The sequence below is a fragment of the Azolla caroliniana genome, unplaced genomic scaffold, assembly GCF_043228905.1.
Source record: "Azolla caroliniana isolate FFs.n. ecotype wild unplaced genomic scaffold, voAzoCaro1.0.p SCAF_17, whole genome shotgun sequence".
Taxonomy (NCBI): domain Eukaryota; kingdom Viridiplantae; phylum Streptophyta; class Polypodiopsida; order Salviniales; family Salviniaceae; genus Azolla; species Azolla caroliniana.
This window is the reverse complement of record NW_028230452.1, coordinates 2,074,514-2,089,402: the sequence shown is the minus strand read 5'-3', so window position 1 is coordinate 2,089,402 and position 14,889 is coordinate 2,074,514. Positions and strand designations below refer to the sequence as shown.

General features: G+C 38.5%; 1 protein-coding gene and 2 pseudogenes across 1 annotated transcript; 2 read left to right on the top strand and 1 right to left on the bottom strand.

Annotated features, from left to right (window-relative positions):
* Positions 1 to 1,254: 1,254 nt before the first annotated feature.
* LOC147852756 (uncharacterized) lies at positions 1,255 to 4,099 on the top strand (annotated as a pseudogene).
* Positions 4,100 to 5,319: 1,220 nt separating this feature from the next.
* LOC147852755 (U2 spliceosomal RNA) lies at positions 5,320 to 5,483 on the top strand (annotated as a pseudogene).
* Positions 5,484 to 6,418: 935 nt separating this feature from the next.
* On the bottom strand, positions 6,419 to 13,858 carry LOC147852754 (PRA1 family protein A1-like). Its single transcript, XM_087333118.1, has 8 exons — positions 13,773 to 13,858; positions 13,535 to 13,735; positions 13,388 to 13,428; positions 13,219 to 13,297; positions 7,301 to 7,387; positions 7,136 to 7,224; positions 6,985 to 7,056; positions 6,419 to 6,856 (listed from the first exon to the last, which is right to left on the bottom strand). Exons 2-8 carry the CDS (start codon positions 13,690 to 13,692, stop codon positions 6,753 to 6,755), a joined length of 630 nt encoding a protein of 209 aa, XP_087189244.1. The 5' UTR covers positions 13,693 to 13,735; positions 13,773 to 13,858; the 3' UTR covers positions 6,419 to 6,752.
* Positions 13,859 to 14,889: the final 1,031 nt, after the last annotated feature.

Here is a 14,889-nt window from a genome sequence, read left to right as displayed (position 1 = left end):
ATTACCATGTCCCTACAATTGGTGGAGGCTTTGCCTCGTGAAGCAATTCTTTGAGGACTTAGCATGGCAAAGTCCATCTAGTCTACCCTCACTTTCACTACCCTACCCCCATCTTGCCAACCCTTTAAAATCATGAAATCCAAAGTACCCAACATAAGTGATCCAAGACTAATTATCCCAATTTTATAAGGAAACAAAGTTCCCATTAAATCAATCTTCCTAATCTCGTACTCCACTTTATATCAAGCATTCAAAACATAATACAAAAAAATTTTGACTCTTCAAAAAAATCCAAATCTAATTATTCATGTGTATATACGATATATAGCTTTCTTACGTCGATTTGTAAAATTTGTCAAAGTAGTGGGCCCAAACGAAATATTGTTAGTCACTGGGGGTATCATATGATGAAAGTGGACGAATGTCTGTGTGGAAGCCACACATAGGGAAGTAAAATTAGTGAGGCGCAGGATCCGAGCAGCAACAATTTAATGATGGACGTATACATGGAAAATACCGTGTTTAGCTGGGAAGGGCCCCCATAATAGATACATGGATCTGACCAAGTCGCATTCACACGACAAAGACTTCACAACCACACGCTCTCCATTCTCTGGTTGGGCCGATAATGCGGACCCAATGACCAAAATGTAAATAATGCAAGACCTGAACCTAAACAAGCAATGCGTAGTGTAGGGCTGGTAGATAACTGCCCGTTTGCCTACAATTCTCTTTACACTCCTCCCTATTGGTTGGGGTATGTATGTGTACCCGTGATTATCTTTACCCGTATCATGGTAAGAATTTGGCGGCATCTAGCATGTCCAGGAGTGATCATGGGTGTATAGACATGCCATGTGATGCTTCCTACCCGACTGATCTATATATATGTATATATATGCCTCCTTATCCAATCCATGATTCTGTCTGTCTGTCTGTCTGTCTGTGTCTATTACAAATATTTGCACCCATCATTACTCCATGTTCCCCTATCGTTTGTTTATATCTTCTGTATACAACCATGACTCTACCCGATCTGCTGTTATTGACATCACATACATCTACACTACCCCATGTGTTATTTATACATTACATAGTCCTGGTACACCCAAATTTCGGACATTCAAAGTAACCACCATCAGCCCCCACCCAAACAATCAATGAATCATCTAACAATAAATCATTAAAAAACCTTCAATCCATTCTGCAAAACTAGTTATGTGTTGTTAAGCACACAATTATCAAAGTACAATGTGCCCTTGTAATGGTTGTGAGGATCTAATTGTGAGACTATCAAGGGTTGCAAGGGTCTTGTAATGGTATGGATCATCTACTTTATATCTTGGTATTGGCGATCTTTAGTATCAATAACATCCCTTTGTTCTGTCTATGGTGATTACTTGGAAACAAACCAATGATGTCTTATCGTTGTTACATCCTGCATACTACCATAATAACCAATTCTCTATGCTTTAAAAACTTGAGCATTTTGGCTAAACTATGGTGGGTTAGGCTTATCAAAAGGGGGTTGATTGGTGGTGATGGAGTCCAGTGGAGGGAGACAGTCATTTTCCAAGTCATGGGATTGGTAAAGAAAAAATCATGAATTCTCTAGTTATGACGGTCAAGATTTTCATACCTTTCTCAATGTTTTGTCCATGACTTCTTATTCTTATTCTTTGATTTATACAACCACAACAGGTTTTTGTCAATGAGTAGATGATTGGAAGGCGCACATCACCTCAACCGCAACATATTTTTCTTTATGCTGCGGTTGGTGGTGGTTTCCTACTCTCCAAAAATTCCACCTCTTCACTCCCCTACATCATGTAAAACACTCGCCCACCAGCCCAACACTCCTTCGTGTTCCCTTGATGCGATGTTGAACCTCCGATGCACTAGCCATCTCCTCTCAATCCTTATTGTGATCGTAAATTCAGCAATGGCTGCGGAAGTTGTGGCGCCCGCTCCCTCTCCGACCTCTTCTTCCTCCTCCGACACGGCCATAGCACAAGCTCTCATGACAATCAAGGATGCAATCACCCACGACCCCTCTTCTTGCCTATCCTCCTGGAACACCACCACCTCCATTTCCTCCAACTCCACTAGTGATGTGGCGGCACCGCCCTCCTACTGCTACTCCAATGGCACTGCTGGCTGGTACGGCCTGCTCTGTGACGACAGCTTGCACATCACCTCCCTCAACCTCTCCTCCTGCAACCTCTCTGGTTCCATCTCCCCTTCTCTGTCTCTCCTCCCTTCCCTTTCTCTTCTCGATCTCCCCCACAACAACTTCTCAGGCCCCCTCCTCTTCTTCACCCAACAACCCAACTCCTCCCTCACATACCTCGACCTCAGCTACAACGCCCATCTCTCTGGTCACATTCCCCGTTCCCTCATCCTCAACTCCCCCAACCTCCAAACCCTGCGCCTCAGACACACTGGCCTCAGCGGCGTTATTCCTCCAGAGCTGTGAACCCATCTCCCGGCTCTTCAGCAACTCTACATCACTGACACCTGGTCCGACTCCTCACCTCCACTTCTCAGCATCTCGCCCACCTCTTTTCCAGCCACTGCTAATTTCTCTTTCTGTGCTACCATTGAGGTGTTTTTACTGGCTGGCCTTGATGCATCCGGGGCATCGTTTCCCTCTTCCTTGGGAGATTGCCAGCAGTTGCAGATCTTGATCTTAACTGTAACGGGTCTACAAGGCTCCATCCCCCCATCAATTTGGCAGCTTTCTCACCTCCAAATGCTGGTAATCCAAGATCTTAATGTGGTAGACACTGTGGATAATCATCCCTACGATCCACGCCCCTACAAGCTCCATGGGTCACTGCCATCCACTTTTGGCTTCTGTAGCGCTGCTGGATCTACCATCGAACACATATGCATAGAAGGAATAAATCTCACGGGTAACATTCCTACTTCTATAGGCACATGTGCCTCTCTGAAGAAACTGGATCTCTCTCACACAAGTCTTGAGGGCTCCATTCCATTTAGTCTCGGGAACCTCACCCAGCTACAGAACTTGCTTCTCCAGAACAACAAACTGACAGGGAAGATACCAGCCGCACTCTCTAGCTGCTCACAACTCATCGAGCTCCGATTAGGGTTCAACCCTCTCATGGGTTCCATCCCGAGTAAACTGGGAATGCTCATAAACCTCCAAGTACTCTCTCTATTTACAGCCAATCTCGAGGGTCCAGTTCCCGTTGAGCTTTGCAACTGTACCCAAATGCAGTGGTTCGATATGGAGCGGATGTCCCGATCTGACTACTTCAGCTTCCTTCCACCAGGATACCCCCTGTCCCTGGGTCTTACAGGGAGCATACCTGAATGTTTCAGTAGATTGGCAAACCTGCAAATGCTAGATCTGGTTTCCAACAACTTGCAGGGCAACATACCAGCGTTGTTGGGAAACCTGGAAGGTCTCACATACTTAGATCTTGGACACAACGACCTCATATGAAGCATTCCTCCATCTGTCGGCCGCCTAATAAACATAGAGAGCTTAACATTAAATAACAATGAGCTTTCTGGGCACATTCCTCTTGAAATTGGGGCGTTGACAAAGCTGCAGATATTAGATTTTTCCACGAACAACCTGCAAGGGATCGTCCCTGTCGACGTTTTGCATAACCTGAGGGCTCTTCAGACTTTACGACTCTCTAAAAACAATTTGACTGGGAAGATAGAGAGCTTGGATCTGTCCAAGATGCCCAATCTCTAGAGTTTTAGTGTCCATGGAAATGCTTTAGAAGGGGGCCTACCTGCTAGCCTAACAGAGAGCAAGGCACTGGTTATCTTTGATGTGCAGAGGAACAAATATCTCACCGGATCCTTAGGCGACCAAAATTGGCATTGAGAACGCCAAGTACATGGGATAGATAGATGCTATCCAAAGCACAGGGGAATTAATCAACAACCCATTGGGGCTCACATATTATTATCTACAATATGAACAAGTTCTAGTACCACGTATTAGGAAATAATGTCACTAATCCCCCTTCAACTACATCCCAGTAGTATACATGGTTGTGTAATCCATGGTAACCAACCAATTAGTGTGGTGGATGCCAATCCTCTACAAATTATCAAGAAGTTGTAGTCCCATTTATTAGGAAACAATGTTATTGTTCCACATTGACCATATCCTATTATTGTACATGCTGACAAAGGAATAAGTGTTAGATGTTAATCCTCGAGGAATTTGAGATTGGTAATATTCTAGGTGGTTCAAATGATGCATCTAATGTTGAACTATTTGCCTAGGCTACAAATGACAGAAGTAGGAATCCATGTACCAAACAATTTCTAGAGACACGATCAAGACTTTATCGGTGAGGTTAAGCTCTCTTCATTGGATCCATTATTTCAACAACCAAGGTATAACACGTGGTAATATTTAGTGATAGGTGACGCTAATGGTATTTTATGTTTCCCTTGTCCTTTGCTCGACATGGTCGGCATGGTTAAGAACTCCTAATGCACTATTCTCCTTAGCCAAATGGCTCCACGTTTACCTAACAGTGTCAATAAGTTTGTATGTGTTGCATATGATTGAATGGTTGTATGAATGCGTATGAATAAATGGTTACATGTATGTATGTATGCATGTATGTGTGTGTGAGCGTGTGTATGAACAAATATGTGTGTGTGGTTGTATGAATATATGTGTGTGTATGAACGAATGTATGCATGTGTATGATCAAATGAAGTTATGTATGTGTATACGTATACAAATGAATATATGTGTATTAGTGAGTATGAGTATGATTTAATGAATGTGTATAAACAAGAAACATGTGATGTTTGTCAACAAGTCATTTAACGAAGCGTTCTAGCATGGAAAGGTTAGTAAATTTTATTAGGTTTCGGTAAGGGACACATTATTGCATTGTTTGATGATGCCTTTTATGAAAACAAGGCATGAAATGTTATGTTAGTGTGGTGAAACGAGCCATCTCAATGTCCTTGGACAAATCGAACATGAGGAAATATTTCCATGATTTTGTAATGTATGGCTCCTGTACGTTATATCTTGGTATTATCAGTAACCATTGTCATCAACACGCCTGCTAAATGAATGGTGATTCATCACTAGATATGATAAGTTATGGAAGACAAACCAATTATGTGTGCGATTGAAGTTGGATCCTGCATACTAGCATAAGGATCAAGTCTCGAGGTTTCGTGCCTGAGAGGACGGGAAGGTTATAAGATTAAAGTAGTAGAGACAGAGACAATTATATCTATTTATCCCACATACGGAAGCTTGCTTGCCTCCAACCTATAAGTATGGCAATAAAAGGGATGAGAGTTTTCTCAGCCTTTTGGCTAAGATCAAGTGTAGTATTTGTTCTTGTCAGTTTAATATCTCATACATGGCCTATAATACCACATGATATTAACCTAATTTCTTTGATGGGGGTAGCTAGTCGCCTTGATATTGCGCTAATGTCGAGGTCTATAGGAGAGCCCCCCCAACCACCCAAAATCTTCCTCCTGGAAGAGAAAATGTGATCTTCTATCTAAGGATGGTAACTAATTCAAGTGTATGGAAGGGAAAATGTGATTTCTTGCATGAAGAAATGGTAAGCTTACAGTTGCAATTTCTAGGATGCGGATGAATCAAGTAGAAACCTTACATTTTGTCGGATCAGAATTATAGTCATGCATGAGATAGGATGCAGCTGAGCTAACCAGGCAGAGTACGCATTCTAAATAGAACTATTACCTAATTACTGGGGGATTAGATGACTATGGATGAATTAGCCACGAATGGGAAAGTAAATTACTGAGGGTGGGATCCAATGGATGGTTGTAGGAACAGATTATGCATATCACAAGGGGATGGGATATATGATGGATGTGCACATGGAAAATATTGTGTTTGGTTGGGAAGGGCCCATACATTGTTCTAAGACCACCTGTTGCGATTCACACGGTAAAGTGAACTAGATTTCACAGTCAAACCTTATTCTCTGCTTGGGCCACTAATGCCGCTTGTAATGGTCATACCCAGAAAATGTAAATAATGCACAACTCAAACAAGCAATGGGCAGTGCTGGTAGTATTTGACATCTTCATGTATCATATTTAGTGTATTTTACATATTCATGTAGTATAATATCTTCCCTATAGTTATTGTGACACTGATTACTATCAATGACAGCGAAGTGGCATCCATGACCACTGAGTGGTAACTATACATAGAGAAGGCATTCTCTTGGAAGGACCATCTAATTCAACACCAATCTCTGACACATCCTCAATTGAAACCAATATTATCTTGATTTAAGCATATCATCTATGTCCAGGCATAGATCAGTAAACTGTCTCTTGCTGAAGTAGATCATTTATAAGAATGGAGGTAAAAGCTCTAAATGATTGAAATTTTAATTCAACAGAAACAAAAACAAACGCTTCTCTATTCAAATGTTAATTATAAGCTCCCTTTGTATATATAAGAAACATTAACAAGCTAACTTTCAATCTAAATTTCATACATTTGTTTGCCATTTATATTGCCTTCCCATTTATCCCACAGAAAGCACACAAGAATGTCTTCCCCATTGTTTCGATTTAGGATTTTGTTGCAAATATGATACATGGTAACAAAATAAAGTTATTTATGCTCAGAGAGCCTATGGCTATCAAGATCAATTTACAAAGGAAGCTGCTGCAACCAGACTAGAAAATGAATTGTCACAAAAAGAATCAGAAAACCTGTGGATCCAAATGATAAATTAAAATTCTCCATAGCGTTTCCAAACTGCCCGGAATTCTTCTCTGAATGTGTTTAATCTTGCTTTCAAGTTAGGAGTCCTCAGGCTTGCATGTAGAATAATGCCTGTTTGCATGTAAAGAGATGAAAGAAGTATTGAGACAAAAGGGTACAAAATATTTTTGAACAATATATTATCTACTATTTGTTCCTCTGTAATTTATCAAGGCTCACATGGAATAGTTTCAACTTACATGCCAACGCAATTGCAAGAGCTCCAAAGACAGTCAGAATAGCAGATGTAAGATACCACATCCAGCATGTAACTGCAGCAAAAATATACTTTAAAAGTCATTCAGTAATCAAGACCCAGATGGCTTCAATAAATCACCACAATTAACAAACCTATGGCCAGGATGGCCACCACCAGATTCCGATGCTGTCCACAGATGTACATAACCCTTTTAGAAGCAGGTCTCCCTCGAATCACTGGCCTGATTAACACTCGAAGTCATAAGAAATGCAATCCATTTTATAGTGTCTCATTATAAGAAATTAGATTAACCTTACATTGTGGGTGGTCGCATCTTCGCAGCAAGATGGGGTGATAAGCGTCTTACAGCTCGCATTAGCTTCTGGTTAATAGTAACCGCAAAACTGTAGAAGTGCAGTATCTCAAATCTTTGTGCAATCATTATCTCAAATCATTTAACAGAAACATCCTAAAAGTACAAAACCTTTCACGAATCTTTTGAGTATGTGGGAATGGTCACTTTGTAATCATAAAATATGTGTCCTACAATGTACAGAATTCGACCATCAGGTCTTATTTTACTAAAGATATCTAAGACCACAGAAAGAAAATAAGAAACACGTACAAAATAACTTCGATAAACTATGTACAAATTACAGAGAAAAAATTTCATCCTTTTCAGCAACTTAGCTCGTGGAATGGTTCACTCTGTTTCTTCCTTTCCTTTCCTTTCTCTTCCCTCCCTTCCTAACCTTCAAAACCCTTGCCCATGAATCCACAGGTGGCTGAGTTCCTGGTTTTCTAATTTTCTTCTTCTGAGAAACAGCCTGATTTTCTACTCCTTCCCTCTAATTTCATTTCCTGTTTCAATTCTGCCTTCTATTTTGTTGACATTTTGTAACCTATGTTAAAAGTTGTTATAAGGTAATGTGCAATTTGCATGTATGCCTTTTGTGTATATATTAGTATATCCTTAAAAATGGGCAACCTTTTCCATTTTTCTACCTCTTCCCATTGCTGGGACCTAACAATTCCAGCAGTTAGCAACTATGGTTTCAATGAAGTCTTCCATCTCTCCAGACATTTTTCTCATTTTCTGAATTGTGTTTTCAGTGGTCAGAGTGCTGGTTAAACCTTGTTCGTGTTGTAACTTACATGGGTCATCTCAACTTCTGTTATCTTGTTTGGTGTGATCTTTTGTTCCGTCTCTGGGCAATGCTCTCTAGCTTTGTGTATACGATATGCGGTAAACCCACTCCGATCTTTGCTCCCAGAAATTTTTATTTTTACAAATGTTTTCCAGAATCCAGATAATTTCAGATAAACCTCATCCTTTCCATTGCCTATGTAGCAACTTATGAGAAGCAGCATGCTTGGGTAAACCTTATAAGTTTTCAGAACTCACAAAGGTCTCCTTTATCTAAAACTGATCATATTACTTCTCCAATAAAAAATTGGGTACTTAGCTGACTTAGCCATGAGGGAACTTTGATGTACCTCTTATATGAACAAAAGCTCCAAATATGGGTCCAACAGAGGTAGGGCTGTAATGTCTCAGTTATTGTTAAAGGATATCCACTTGTCATACAGTCTATAGTAACTATGGTCTCTAGCAATGACAAGGATTGAAGATCTTTATTAAATAGCATTTATCTTAAATATCACAAGGATACTACGATACCAGAAACCAGAGTGAAGATAGTAGGATGGCTGAAAACGGTGACAAGGACGAACTGTAACACAATGTCCATCAGACTACAGAGCTCATTTAACAAAACATCAATTCAAGAAAGTTACAAATAAACAGGGAACAGAATATAGTGGAAAGCAAAATTGGTTTCTAATTGAAATGAACCAAACTACTTCCATAATCAATTTATTCGAATAGACTGAACTATGAACAAACTCGCTTTTTCTGCTGCAGAAATTTTTTGGCTTGTCTATATTTGTGCTACTTGATTATTTTACCTTTTCATCAACTGATTCTTTTATAATATTAGAGTGCAAGTTTTTTGACCCTCGACCGTTCACTAGGAGGTGTTATTTTTGTTCTCTTTTATGAAGTTATTAAATAACTATTTTTATTTTTATTTTATTTTATCAGGAGTAGCAAAATTTGAAGCATCATATCTGTGATTTAGCACTGAAATAGACTAAAAATGTTGGCTATATTTCTAAGATTTAGGCTCTACCTTTTTATCTTCTATTAATTATCAAACAAAAGAAATACTAAAAGAGGAACCAAGGTGTCAAACTCTTTGTTCAGGAAAACCTACCTTCCTGGATCCGAAATTAGGTCATGGTAATCCAAAACCTTAAGTAGATCTTTCTTCATTTATAAACTAATCCAATGGTGAAATCAAGGAAAATTATTAGTGGTTAGATCAGGGCTTTATCACCCACTAGAAGTTCTTTTGGCCAGTTCCATCCACTACCAGTTTCAGTATGTCTTGGTTTCCTCTTCAACATTCCTGACACCTCCTCCAATGACAAGCTAATGGCTTATGTAATCAAGGCAGTGACCTGTACAAAGAGAGATCCTATTTCTAAGTCATCACGTTGGATTAAGAACTCTGAACCAACCATTCAGTACTCGCAATACAACTCCATCATTGGCGAAGTTCAAAAAATGCAAGAACTATTGAACATAATCATGATCAGTGGAAATTTGACTCCTGGGAATGGCTATTATAATGTTTAAAATTCCAGAATAGAGCACAGCTAATCACTACATATTAACCTGTGCCCCCTTCTTGGAAGAATACTATTTTGTTTAATGAAACTTGAAGCTCATCCCCTTTTCACACAGAAACCTAACACCAACTACTGGCACTATAAGTCTGAAGGCTTGAAGAAAAAGACTGTTGATGACGGTTATTCCATAGACCCTATCAACCTCTGCCACTTTAGCCATCACCTAAATCTATGCTTGCCCACCATTTTTAAAACAGAAAAATAGACCGGTTTGCGTTCATTTAGAAACAATGACACAGAACCTAGAATTTTAGAATTAAAATTTTAATATTTTTTATATAATATAACATTTACATTAAACAATTTATTATTGTCTCGCCAAATTTAAACTAGCCAATTACATATTACAATAAATAAATATAGTTAACAATTGCCCTAAATCAAGTTTCAGAATGCAAATAAGGAGAGATGAGATAGGAGGAATGAGTGTGGAGAAGACAGTGGAGGAGAGAGAATACTATGTATATTATAAACTGACGCTGTAAGAGTGGAACAATGAGTCTCAAGCAATAAAAACTGAGGGAGAGACATAACGAAAAAGAGAAAGGTAAAACGAGGTAGAAGTTGAAAAGTAGAAAAGTGTTAATAAAAACATTGGTAATAAATCAATAATAACTGCACATTTGCATTACAAGAAATAGTGATTTCTGTTTTGTAGTTTCATTTCATTATAAAACACTGTTTCGTGCAAAAATGCCCCCATCACTTCCAATGAGACACTGCTACCAAATCATGCTCTATACTCCAAATTCTAATGGTTGCTACCAAATCATGCTCTATACTCCAAATTCTATACTCACACAAGGTGGTGGTTGGATTGTAGATAGAGGGCACTATGTATATGATATCAATTCGAGATTGATTTTCCTCTCTTGCCAAAGATGAAGGCAGCTGGGCCTGCTAGCATCACACTTGTGACTCTCGTTGGGTTCTAGTAGAGCCCAGGTTGGATGCATTCTCATGCTTCATTTATATTGAGGGTGCAACCTATAATCTGTCAAATTTCTCCTTGTGTATAAAATCTCAATCAGTCTGCCTCAGCACTAGACACAGAGGATGCCCATATTACTTCCAAGTTGAGAAGCCAGGCACATTAACAGTATTAGAGAAGGTTCAAAAAACACATCTCAAGTTACCACAATGGAGTCAAGAATCGAAATTTTGAATGGGCAGATTCTTATTTTGTCTAATGGTAGATAAAGATTAACTTTTGAGAGTTTGGATCTAGCTTCTCCCAATGCTTCTTTGGACTGTAGAGATATGGAGACACCTCAATTCATGAAAACGGAAAACTAAAGGTTTTCTCGCAGTCTTCAGCTTTTAACGTGTTGAATTTTGTGGGCTGCAGCTGGAGCATGATATTGAATGCACAAAACTCTCAATAAACATTATTCCAAATACACCAGTGAAACAAGGCCTGTGAAAGCATCGCATGAACCATTTAAAGAAACATGTCATTCTTTCATTTTGTTCCATCATTTTGAGGTTGAAATATATGGCAGGTAAGCTATCATCGGATGCCTTCAGAAATTAAAAAGTAATCAAATTAATGAGTGTTGAAATAGCCCATTCTATCATTACAGAGTTTTTTTCAGCTGCAATCAATGCTATCAATAAGCAGATATTTTCAAAAGCTTCATATTTCCACTTAGAGAAATACCCAACAGAATCTACTAACGTCGGGTAGAAGATCAAGAGGGCTCCTCCAAAAGACATTGTGTATATCAGTAAGCTAGAGGGTTAGCTGTGCGTGATGACGAACCTTGTGAAAGCAGAAGCTGATGTTTCCCAAACCCATGAGGATGACAATCCTAGGGGAAGTTGGAATACGTGGGAACAGCATAATTAATGCCAGTTCAGCATGGAGAATCATTAAGTGGTAAATCCAAGATTGCCATGCAGAGGAAATATCGTTAAATTGTATAGTAATGCTTACCTTTAGATTTTTCAATCTCCCTCTCATCTCTCCTCCCTATCATTTTCCCAAAATGAATCTTATATATATATATATATATCTTTATTGATGTAAAAGTGAAGAAATGTCTTGTATGTGTATGGGAAACTCCTTTTTTCTAACACAAAACTCATGTGAAAAGGAAGTTAGTTGCAAGAAGGTTGCTACATTCTGCTCCTAAAGTTGCAAAGGCATTGGATAAATGTAACATAAAGGAAGCACATGGCAAAACATCTTAGTTGAGACTTATCTCTCTCGTCATATCAATCTTGCACCCTTAATCACTTCTTCTGTTGCCAGCCTGTCTATATTTTGCCTTCTTTATTCATTCTATTTTCTAAGATTATCTTAGCTTTTCATTCACTAATTCTTTCATGATGCGTAACTCAGTAAAGTTGAAGAACAGCATGCATGAAAAGAGACAATTTTTGTTCATATGACATCAAACAGAGGAAAGGGATGGGATCTACGAATTCAATCAACCATCATCCAAATTTTCTTACTTCTCATATTACCAATGCTAGTCTTCAATCAGAGGGAAGTAACACTAGCTCATGATTGTTTTGGAAAAAAAACTAACTCATAAAATAATATGTTATAAATGCATAAGTCTCAAAGAAAGTAATCTCTATTGTCTTTGTAATATTTACAGACTTCGTGCAGTTTGTTGTGTCCCCAAGGCTTCCCTCACAAGGATATCCCTAAGAGGATCCTAGTTTCAACACCAAGAGAATGTCCCCAATGGATACAAACATTTAGATTTTCAATGTTCCTTGAATGACTAACATGTGCCATGGGAATTTCACCACAGCTAATTATTTTTGCATGGAAAAGATCAATCATTTTCTCATATCACCAGAATTATGGATTTCTTAGGACTGTACAACTCAGATATTATGTGAATGCTTTCAAGAACCATATTGCCTAACTTTCAGATATCCTATGAATACTTTCATGCACTACATTGCTCATATGGTATTTTGTAAATGTTACCATTTTTTGTGACTTTTCACCTCATATTTCCATAACTTTAAAAAATAACCACAATGGAACACAAAATTCAAAACATTTAATCTCATAGCATTATTCTGATACACGTCAAGGAACTTTTTCACTATGGTCATGATGTTTTGAGACCTTTCAGTGGATTTAGAGTCAATTTATCTCATAGCAGAACATCTAATGAAGCAGATAATAGAATCCAGCAAGGTTTTTTCCAGTAGATATAATTTTCTGCCTAGTTCTAGTATGGTCCCTATAATTTATGGAATCAAAGGTTACAACAGGTAAGAAATGCAAACCTACAGAGAACGTATTCAAATATCTAACAATGCTATAATCACAAATGCCCTAAAATCCTGCATATAGTGGAACCGACCCATTAATTTTGCCTTTCAGGATCTTAGATTAATAGTATCCCTATGTTCTACGCGAAAAGAAAGAGTAATCTGTAAAATAAATTTGTTTGTGCTTGATCACAGGCCACAGACCAGAGAGTAAAAAAACTGCACAAACCCAGAATGTTACCTGTCATTGAGAAGGGCTAAGCACAGTGCAGTCATGATCACAGAAACTAGAGCCAAAGGGTTACGCAGAAAGGCGATCTCTGCATTTCAAACATAAAATAACAAATACAAAAATAATAAGAAACTTAACACGAGTATGTGTAGCGGAGCAGATCTAGTCATAAAAATACCGAGAATTGCAGCAAGCAGAATAAAGTAGTTCGTCCTGTAACTGAAACAGCGAACAGAGGCAGAATGTGAGAAAACGAAATGGGGATCTTTTGCTAAACGCTAATAAATAAGGACGAGACGATTGGATTGAGAGATATGGCACTTACTAGTAGAGGTTACATTTGCTTCTGCTTTCCCAGGTGGAGATGGACTGGGGAAGAGAGAACTTGGCGAAGCATTCAGAGACGGGGCGAGGCGGAGAGGTCCAATCAACCTCCTGCAACCCATATACGAGCTCCTCTAGCGTAACGCTCCCCCAATCCATTACTTCTCTATCTCTGTCTGTCTGTCTGTCTGTCTCTCTCTCTCTCTCTCCCTCTCTCTCTCTCGAATGCAACACGCTACTCCTCTCTGTCAGAGAATCCTTCCTTGCCTTGTTCGTCAATCTCTGTACAGAGAGATCCGTCGAACCCTAAGTGCGATCTGTTTTCATATAATATGCGTGCAGAGCTTGAAAGTATACGTATGTACATACATACATATGTGTTTCTTCGGGTATGAAATATCTCAACTGAAGCAACACAATCCCGGTGTAATTAGCACTAATCTTGATGCTAATTACGCTAGGTTTTTGTCATCACTAGCACTAAATGTGTGTTAACTACCTTTCTAGTACTGCTGATTATTGTATGATTAACACAACTCGTGGACTCGTAATACTAATTATTGGATTTAACATTGATGACATGTGCTAATTGTTTCAATTGCAGACGCTTTTGTCAGCTCGTGATGATCCTTTGTACATTAGTTTTTTGTAATCACTAGCACTAAATGCATGTTAACTACCTTGCTAATCCTGATGATAGTTCTATTATTAACACATCTCATAATTCAAATTATTGGAGCGAACAATGATGACATATGCTAATTGTTTCGATTGTCAACACTTTTGCTAGCTCGTGATGATCCTTCGTAACTTATAGTTCCATGCAATATTCTTAATAATTATTTGACCGATGAACATATGTTGTCATTTCTGCATTCTTCATCATAACACGATTAGAATATTCTTTTGGAGTAGGCTTCACCGTCCAACCATTGTGTATGTGGATTATAGTCTTACTTTGCTTGTCTATCCCATCCATGAATGTTGAACATTTTAAGTATAATTTTTTATGCATCTACTTTAATACCACTCTCTTTCACAAGCTTTGTTGTGTTTATGTACAATTTGTATGCCAATGAGTTTAGCAACCAATATTAATCTTTAAAAACTGCCCATTACAAACTATAGTGTTTATCCATGGGTTAATATCCCAAGCAAATATTTACTCCCCTTTGAATGAATGCTCAAGAGAATATTTGCCACAAACTCCAAAAACCTGTGAAATACTACAAGGTGCATGCTATTTGATGTTGTTAGGAATATTATTTGAATTAGATGAGAACAAGTGGCACTTTCTTAGAAACATATAGGTTACACAATATTGCGAAACATAGTCATAAAGTCGATATACTTGTA